General features: G+C 50.1%; 1 protein-coding gene across 1 annotated transcript in view; it reads right to left on the reverse strand.

Moving 5' to 3' along the window:
- Positions 1-720: 720 nt before the first annotated feature.
- The window catches only part of CLIP2 (CAP-Gly domain containing linker protein 2), a 63890-nt gene continuing 54815 nt past the window's right edge, over positions 721-9795 (reverse strand). The window contains exons 12-15 of the mRNA XM_023537493.1: positions 7907-8185; positions 6860-7042; positions 6448-6510; positions 721-2797 (exon numbers count right to left, since the gene is read on the reverse strand). Of these exons, the coding sequence (XP_023393261.1) occupies positions 2786-2797; positions 6448-6510; positions 6860-7042; positions 7907-8185 (537 nt within the window). The 3' untranslated portion in view covers positions 721-2785. The remainder of the gene's footprint in view (positions 2798-6447; positions 6511-6859; positions 7043-7906; positions 8186-9795) is intronic.

Genomic DNA, 9795 nt, shown 5'->3' on the forward strand with positions numbered 1-9795 from the left:
GCTTTTGCCCAGTTTGTCACAGCCCCTTTGCTTTGCCCCCTCAGGGTAGCAGAGTCCTTCAGGGGATCCCTTCGCCCTGTCCACACCTGCGCACACAGCCCTCTCCTTCAACTCCTGGCCCCCTTGGGCAGTCCCACCACTTCCTCCAGGACTGTGCCGATATAGCTCCTGAGAAAGGGCGCGACGCTTCCAGACACATTCAGCTTAGCCTGGAGAGCCTCATTCAGTCTCCCAGGGAGACAACCTCAACTGCAAAGCCTGTAAAATAATCCACAAAGCTTGCAAATGCTGGCTGTTCATTTGATCCATCGACAGCTTGTTGCAGGAGATAGAATTAGCTTGCTAAAGTTGTAAGCGTTCTCATCTAACTTAACAAACTTGTGTTAGCCGATCCAGCACTATTTTGCCTATCAAGGAGATTTTTCTTTTGGGCCCATTTATAACTCTAACACTCAAATTCAAACGCTCGCCCCTCTCAAAGAGCTGCGGCAAATAAGATTCTTTCCTCTCAAGACTCAAATTCAAATCTAAACAAGGCAGCTCAGCCCCGGATTTCTTCAATGCCAGGCCCTCTGAGGCCCTCATCAGCCACTCACACCTGAGTCAAATTAGCTAGAAGCTCCCCAGGAGCAGTATCAAGGCCAAGCCCTGGCACCAGGATGTCCACAATCCGGGAGAGGCTTGGGAAGCTCAGGACAGAGGAGTAGACGACTGCAGGGGTCCTGGACCTCAGTCACAAACTTTATTGTCTTGAGCACAAACTCGCCACACTTCAACAATTCCACTTGGGGGAGGGGAAGGGTGAGGGGAGGGCTTGGGGAGGGGGCATGGCTGAGTCCACACTGGGCAGGCGGAGATGCTCACTGGGAAATTGCTTTGTTGACACCTGTCACCTGCTAGCCCACAGAGAGAGGGTACTCAGCTCTTCCCAGTGTGGGCCTTTGGCTGTTAGTAAACTAATCAGCACCTCCTGTGGGTGGGCGAGCTGCCTGATTTTGCTGGAAATAGTATTTGACTCTGGGTTAGGCCGGTAAAGCATCGCTTCTACATGATGTTAAAACCGCATGCGAGAGCTACCGAAAGCCGGTGGGGAGAGGGCAGTGGGCCGATGAGACTTAACTGGCTGCCTGCAGGATGGGCACCACCCCCCTGTACCTGGGAGCCCTCAGAGGCTACCTGGGCGGCGTCATGGACTGCATTCCTGTCCTGACGTACCTCGGGAACACCATGATGAGGCACCAGGCTTTCCCCTACAGCCCCAGGCAGGGGAGGGCCCCAAGTGAAAACTCCCTGAGCTGGGGGAGTCGGAGTAGGCCCTCTGCGTTATGCTGCGGCATAAGGCAGTAACCTGCAGGCCCTCCAGCTCTAGAGGTGGGCGTTGTTGGGCCAAAGCTGACTTTTCCCACTGCTCACAAGCCTGGAGAAACTCAGCAGATCTTGAGAGAAAGAGGGAGAGACGGTTAGATTTTTCTTGCCAACAATATCCGTTAGGTTCTTTTCCTGGCTACAGGAGATAAGGCTTAAAAAGCTCTGGGCAGGTACGTGCCTGGTAAGACTGAAAGGGGCTGTTGGTACCTGTGCATTCTGATGTGTGTGCCTGGCACACACATCTCTGAACACTCACCCACATGTACCTGGGTGTGTATGTGCCACATTGCAAGAATGTTCGTGGTGTGTGCAGGCACAGCCCTGCCAGGCCTGGGGCTCAGTCCTGGAACCCAAGCGTGTGCATCTACATGGCCTGAGTGCGGCTGACAACAAACACCTCACCTGCATGGCCACGTGTGCAGGCATGACCCCTCTGAGCGTGCATGCGCCAAGGGTCAGTGGCTGTATACATCAGGGACTGCACGGGCAAACCTGCAGGTGGGAGGCCCAGTTATGGAACATCTAGTCAGCCCAGGGGACGCTGTATTACTGACCAGTCAAAACACACCTGCAGCCCTGTTCTGGGTAGCCCTGCAGTCCCCTGCTCCAGCTGCAAGCCAGGTCAGTACGGTGGGGGGCGGGGGGCGTGGCGGGCTTCCAAACTTTCCTAATACTGTGGCTCCTGGCCTTGGTGACCACCCTCTGGCCAGCAGCTTGAAGTTCTGTGTGTGTGTGTGTGTGTGTGTGTGTGTGTGTTAGTGTTGGGAGAAGAAGGGCCTTGCCCTCCAACACCTTGAACCTGGGACCTTGCTGGGCAGACAGGCTGAGGGGAACTTGCACTCTTGCTTGAAGGAGACTCAGGATGTGGGGACAAGCAGCCTCAGGGACTGCCGTGGCCCGGAAGTGAATGGAGAAAAGGGGGTCCCCACCTGGCTCCTGAGGACTGCACTGCCCACCTCGGTGCCTGAAAGGAGAAGCTGGACATCCTCTGATGCTTTCCTGGGAAGATGGCTCTCTGGGGTCTGAGAGGGACCAAGGAGAAGGAGGGGAAGAAAGGGAGGGCAGAGACACAACCGGGGGCCAAGATGGTTCTGGGGAGAAGGGCCTGGCTGGATTGCCTCAGTCTTCCCACACACGCTCCAGAAACTGCCGGGGTGTCCTGGGTGTCCAGGCTGAAGGTCCCGGGGGCCAGTCCAGGGCTGTGCCACTTTCTGTGGAAGGTCGTGCTTGAGGAATCCTCCTGGTCCGGTGGGGGGTCGGGGTGGGGGATTGTCCACGGCGGAGGGTATGTTACTGTTACAAACACTGTTCTCATCTCCAAAGCGACAGTCCTGGCCCCTGCCTGGAGGCGGGCGCCGCTGGGGCAGAGCGGAGGGGCTCTAGTGCCGACCGGGCTGTTCCAAGGTGTCCCTCAGGGTCAGTGCTTGTCCTGGAGAGAGCAAGGGCTTGATCAGCAAGTGTCTACAGAAATGGCAGAGTGGGTCAGGTAAAAAAGAGGGTGGGGGAGGGCTGGGGGAGGAGAGACCACACGTGCCAGGTAGAGGGGACAGCATTGGCAAAGGCCCTGGGGCAGGAAAAGTCTCTTTGCTGTGTGCTTGAGGCATGGTAAGACAGGAGGTGGGGTGGGACTGTTTAGAGGAAGTTGAGGAGAAGAGGCAAGAGCAGGAGGGTTTATAAAGAACCCTGAGTGCCTGTGTAGGGACTGGAACCAAGAAAATGACAATTGGAGGTAAGACTCCAGGCCTTGGTTTTCGTGACTGTAAAATGGGATGACCCCATGTGCCTCCTAGGATTGCTGGGAGGACAAAGCCACATAAGGTACCAATATCAGTTCCCAGGGTGGCTAGCACGGGTGGCTACTCTGCAGACAACCCCGTCACTCCTCCTCCGTACAGCTCTGTGCCTCTGCCCTGCTTGCAGGTCGGATGTAGGGTCTCCTCCTCTCCCCAACCCATCTCTCCTTTTGTCTCTCACCCACAGGCCTGGCCCTTGGCAGATTCTGTGGCCAAGATTCTTCTGTCTTCAGGTGAGCCCCTGTAGCCGGGGGTTCTACTGTCTGGGTTGGAAGGATGAGTTCCTTCCCCCGCTCCAGCCTCACCTGCCCAAGGTCACACAGCAAACTAGAGACAGAGGCAGAGCTGGGCTCTTCTGACCTAATCAGGCTGGCACCTGGGCCCCAGGTGGGTGCCTATAACACTGTCAGTGAAAGCCAAGGGTTAACTGTTGGGTGGGGGCCACTAGGCACCCCTTTAAAATGTAATAGTTGAAGCAAAGACATGACAATCATGGGAGTCACAGGCACCCTTCAGGCCCACAAAGTTCTAGAAAATCAATTTTACACCCACGATTTTATAAAACATAGAATTTACAGAGATTGCTTAAGAGAGAAAACGCTAATGCTTAGAATATTCAGTGAAAAAAACAGAAGATGAAATTGAACATAGAGTATGTGTCCTATTACATTAAAATGCTGTATGTGCTGCTTGCATCCATCACAGTGAAGATTGGCTCAGGCAAGAGCCATCCATGGAGGCTACATTGGAGGTGGGGTGGGGATTCAGTGAGGAACAGGGTGTCAGTCTCAAAGTCTCTCTCCACAGACTACTCATTAGGAAAAAACCAATAACGATACAGTGGAGAAATCAGATAACTCCTTGTTTGATCAAGTGATCAAAATTCACATCAGGAATGAAGGGCAGATGGATGTCACGCCCCCAGTTGGGATGCCAGGAAAAGGACACAATATTGATGAAGTGCTCCGGCCTGAGATGTAGAACCTGGCTCCGATTATGAGAACCCATCAGACAGACTCAAAATGAGGACTCTTCTATTAAAAAAAGGAGTGGGGACTATATTTCAAAAATGCCAGTGTCATAAAACTCAAAGAGAAATTAAGAAAATGTTCCTGATTATAGGAGACTAAAGAGACATAACGATTAAATGCAATAAGCTAACTCAACCTTCAAGTGAATCCTGTACTGAGAGGAAAAAAGATGGAAGATGCTCCTAGGTCAACTGAAGAAAGTGAGTATGGAGAGTAGATTGGATATAACTCTTGTGTCAACGTTACAGTTGCTGAGATAGATAACTGTTCTGTGGTTATGGAAAAGTATGTCCTTTATATCAGGAGATATAGACTCAAGTGTTAAGAGCCATGACACATGCAATCATACTCAAAAGGCTGAGAAAAAAATTATAGGTATTACATACATATCTTCATATAAAGAGTAAAAGATAAGCAGATGGGGCAAAATGTTTACAGTGTTATGAGGGAAAAGATAAAATGTTACTATGTTATAAGGGAAAAAGTATATGAAATTCTAGGGACTATTTTCATTCTTGCAACTTTTTTGTAATTTTGAAATTATTTCCAAATAAAAAGTTAATGTATACACGCACACATACATACATACATATATACATAAAACAGCTTCCCATTATTCACAGTAGTTATGTTCTGTAAAGTCATCACCAATGCTGAATGAGTGAACACTGCCATGGCTCCTGGGGGAAATACAGGGTTAGGTTCCGACGAGCCTCTGATCACATTTTCGTCAACGAATCGACACATAACCACGTTTTATGTGTGATTCTGTGTAAAGACACCTTAGTTAATATATATTGTTGACTCATTAACAATGAACTCAAGGCCAATGGTACCGAAGGTCCTTGAATAACATTGCTCCATTATAATGTTGATGAGAAAAAAAAAATCGATTCCCGGCCAGGGCCACTGTCTCTGGGGCATGCGCATGACCTCCTCTGTCTGCGTAGGTGCTCTCTGCGCACTCTGGTTTTGTCCCACATTCCAAAGATGTGCACATGAGGTTCACTGGCATGTCTACATTGTCCTAGTCTGAGTGAGTGTGGGTGTGAATGGTGCTGCAACGGAGTGGTGTCCTGTCCAGGGTGGGTCCTGCCTTGCACCCTGAGCTGCTGGGAGAGACTCTGGCCACTCTCGACCCTGATCTGGAATGAGAGGGTTGGAAAATAATTAGCTCGTTTGTTTTTATTCATCTTTTTAAATGTATACATAGCTCACACTTATTTCGATGTTTAATATTAGAAGTGTTTGGGGTCTTTATTTAGAATTTCGGTGATGTTTTCGTGACCAGAACTATGACGCAAGAACTTAACTCTTGCTTATATCGATTAGCCAATGGTAAAACTGGTTTGTTGTATGTCATTTTGTTTAGAGCTGCAGTTTCCAAAAACCTATCGACAATGATGAGTGAGGACTTATTGTATAACTCATGTCCGAAAGAGGCTTATTTAACACACAGAGTTTCTTCGTAAGGCATACAGCTGTCTTCTTGTGCTTAGGACATTAGACAGCACTTCAGCACTGTCATTTTAAACAACAGAAATCCCCAAGAAAAACACAAAAATATGAAAAATGTGGCACTAGATAGACTACAAAAAGGACATGTTTACAGAATGAAACAAGAAGGCAGAGCATAGCCTTGTCACCCCTCACCTGGGAACACGTGGGTCTAGCAACTCAAATTTTTCTCTGCTCTGCACATGTCCATGAATGACCATAAAATTGCTGCAAATACTGATTTTGAGGTTACAAGTAAATTTTAGTGAGTAGGCAATTTCGCATATATGGAATCTGTGAATAATGAGAATTGATTGTACCTGTATATGTATATGCACATACACACACATGCTTAGGAAAGTTCAGGAAGGAGATCACTTAAAAACATTAACCTTATTCCTCTCTGAGTAGGGGGCTACTGGTATTTTCAAATATATATATATAAGTATATATGAATGTGTGTGTGTGTGTGTGTGTGTGTGTGTGTGTGTATTTCCAAAAGTTTCCCAAAAAGCATGTATTACTTTATAAGTTTCTTTCTTTCTTTTTTTTTTTTTTTTAAAGGAAACAAGGTTTAAACAGTAGGATGAATACTGAATCAAGGTTGACTGCACCAGTCCCTCTGTGAGAGACCCTATTGTAAAGCCTTTGCATAATGCATCTTTGTATTTTTGGTGACTTTTTGGCATTTTTTTCTGCCTATACAGGAGAGCTGTGGGAGTGCCAGGGTGTCTCCCAGGGGCCAGGGTGCCCCTTACCTCTTGTTTGTGGGCCCTGTCTTGCTGGTGGATGCCGTTTGCAGAACCGGAATTGGTGATGGCCTGTAAGAGTCATGGGCAGATGCTGAGCGAGGTTCATCAGGCAGCAGTTCCTGGTTCGTCCACTAGATGGCGAGGTCTTCCTGACAGAATCATCTCAGGCTCCAAACTCTGACCGGAGCTCTTCAGAATGGGGTCCCAGGACCCCGGAAAACCAAGGCTCCCAGAGCAGGGCTGCATCTCTCCCCTAAGTCTCAGATCCTCATGATAAAGCCATGTTCCCTTTGGTTCCCAAAGGGCATGCCTGTGTCTCTCCCCTTCAGACCAGGGTTCCCAGGACAGGGCCATGTTCCACAAGGACATTGCCTCCTGGCTTGCCACCTGGTCAGCCCAGCCCTGACCCATGGCTCACCGGACACTTGTCAGGACAGCTCCTCATAGCCTCCATGAGCTTCTCCACCTGCTGAGCCTGGTCCAGTGCGTCCCGTAGTGCATCCTCCGTGCTCATCAGCTGGTGCTGCAGTCGCAAGAGCTCAGGCGCGGATGGGTCAATGAGGGAGTAGCGCCTCTGATCTGACAGCGACTTCTCTCTGTCCTGGAAGCAGCCAGAGAGAGGAAGAGTGTGGGAGTGGGAGTGCGCGTGTGTGTGTGTGCACGCGCGTGTGTGTGTCAGGGGAAGGTGGCCTCTCCTCTAGGCAGGAAACTCTCTGTCTCCACCTCATCTCTGAGCAGGTCCTGAGCATCAGGGGACGTCCCTCAGTCCTCCCTCTTCCCCTGAGGGTCTTCACTGAAGCATTTGCCCTGGCCCTGGCTCTGAATTCCCAGGCTCTGTCAGATGCTTCACACGCTCCAAGTCCCAAAATCCAGGCTCCTCCTTTCTTTCCTTCCACTCTCTCCACACTGTCTTATGTGGGTCCCTCCTCTTCACCCCCAGACCCACAGCCTCACCTCATCTCATCTCTTACCCTCCAGCCATCTGACTCTCTCCCGCAGTGCCCCCTCTATCCCTCCTGCCCTACCCAACAGGACGCAGCTACCCCACAGATCATGGTCCCCAGAGACACACCTGCCTCATTCCCACACAAACTTGCCCCCTCTTTCCTGACAGTCACGTGTGAGTCCCCACAGCAGGACCCTGAACAAGGTGCTGCTTTCTGGTTGATTACTTCCCTGGATGGGGAACTCGCCACCCTGCAGTAGCCCATCCTACCTCTGGATAGGTCAGACTCAGGAAGTCTCCCTTTGCACTAGCCGACCACAATGTCTGCAAAAGCAGCCGCCCAGGGCCCCTCCACCAGCTGTGTTGCTGACCCTAGGGGGTTCTGAACTCTCTCTGTGGCTTGGCTGTTCCTGGGGAGGCTCTAGGAAGTTACTACCACTCTCCATGGCCTGAGAGCAGGGCAGTCGCAGCCCCACCCTGGCACTCCCCTGCCCCCAGACCAGCCCCTCCCTCACGTACCAGCCCTGTTAGCTTTTCACGCAGGCCACGGATGTCATCCTTGAGTTTCTGCTCCTTGATCCGCCACTCAGCCTTGTGGACCTCCCGACTCAGGTCCCTCTCGGGCCCTGGGGAGTGGCGATTGGCCTCCAGTAACAATACCCGCAATTCATTCAGGCTCCTGGAGGGGGTGGGGGATGGGGGCCACAGGGGAGCCACTGTCAGCCCTGGCCCCTCTGCTTCCACACTCCAGCCATTTGCTAAGTGCCTAGCGACGGGCCTCTCCGACGGGGACCTTGGCTATTGAAACATCATCTGCATCAGCAGAAGCCAGAGGGGAAACACAAGGCATGAAACCATTCGACCACAGCCCAAGAGGGGCCAGGACTTAGGGACAGACAGTCCAGAAGACTTGGCCTTTCCTAGAATGTTTTTAAAGTTTTTTTAAAAAAGGAAGTATTTGTTTAACTAAAAATATAAGCGAAAAGCAAAACAAAATATTCATCCAAGAGAGCTTATGTAGCAAGGCATTTTAAATGGCTGATATCAAATGAGTTGGATTTCCCATGTCAACTCTTATTAATCGACAGTAGCTGATGAGAATGACTCTAAGGCCACATCGGGGCTCTGCAGAAAAGAGTACGGTGGTTAATTAGCAATGTCTGCCATCGGTGCAGGAAAAGAAATTAGGACGTACTCCATTAAGCCTTTTCCCTTGCTTGCATCTGCCACAGAAAAGAAAACACTCTTACTAGGTGGCCATGGGTAGTTGAGAACAAAGTGAAAGTATGCTGGTACTGCCCCTTTCCCTTTCTTCCTCCTTCCTGCTATGAATGTGATGACTGGAGCTTCAGCAGCCACCTTGTAACCATGAGGGAATGACCAAGAGAGCCACAAAGGTGTTAGGACTGATATTTTGAGTCACTGAACTAACTGCCAACCATAGCTACTCCCAGATTTCCTGTTGCATGAATAAAATAAATCTCTTCATTTAATCTGCCAACACATTCTTACCTGATCTCCCATTCCCATCGTAAGCACCTCAGGAGCATGGAGTAGTTCATGACGGCCTATTTCAATCAAGAAAGGCTTCAAGCAAGAGATGAGCTGTGAGCTAAGCCTTGAAGAATGGACTGGACTTACTGAAACTGAGGCAGGATAGACAGCCTAGGGATGTTCCCTGCTCCCCTCTAGGATGCGGCTCGGGAATTTTTTCCTTAGTCCCTTACTCAACCTTCTCTCTGTTTTAACTCCAAGAGAGTGGGTGTGAGAAATAAGGCAAGGCCTGGAGACAGAGTAGATGGCCTTGGGCTGCCTCTTCCCTTCCAGGTGACACAGGAGACCAGCCAAAACCAGGAGGCAGGATGGATATGCGACAGCCCCTCCCCTCCAGGATAAGGCTCTGCCCTCTTTCCTTTGCCCTTTGTTCAGCTTCAGCTAATCATATCATCATAATATCACCTGCATGGCAAGTACCACATCTCCAGGCCCCGCCCCCAAGGAAAATGAAAGCCCTCAGGGAGACTCGCTGTATGACTGCATTTCTCTCTTAAGTGTGTACTTTTGCTTTAACAGACCTTGAGCTTTCCTGCTTGCTGTTTGTCTTGTCCTTGAATTCCTTCTTAAGGCATAAGACAAGAACCTGGTCACTGGATCTGGATCGGGGTCCCTTTTTAGACTCCCGCCCCACAGAATTCTCTGGCATCAAATGTCCAAAAAGGTGGTAAGAACTGCATGAGTGATGAGGTGGAGGAAGGAATGAGCTGGCTGATAGCAGAACGACAGACTCCTCAGAGGAGGTGAGACTGGGCTAAACACTGAGAATAAAATATCGGATTTGGATGGGGGAGGGTGTGGGGAGCAAGACAGCAGTGGAGCCTTGATGGAGAGGCCTGGCTGTTCATTAATTC

The sequence above is a fragment of the Pteropus vampyrus genome, unplaced genomic scaffold (assembly GCF_000151845.1).
Source record: "Pteropus vampyrus isolate Shadow unplaced genomic scaffold, Pvam_2.0 Scaffold193, whole genome shotgun sequence".
Classification (NCBI taxonomy): Eukaryota; Metazoa; Chordata; class Mammalia; order Chiroptera; family Pteropodidae; genus Pteropus; species Pteropus vampyrus.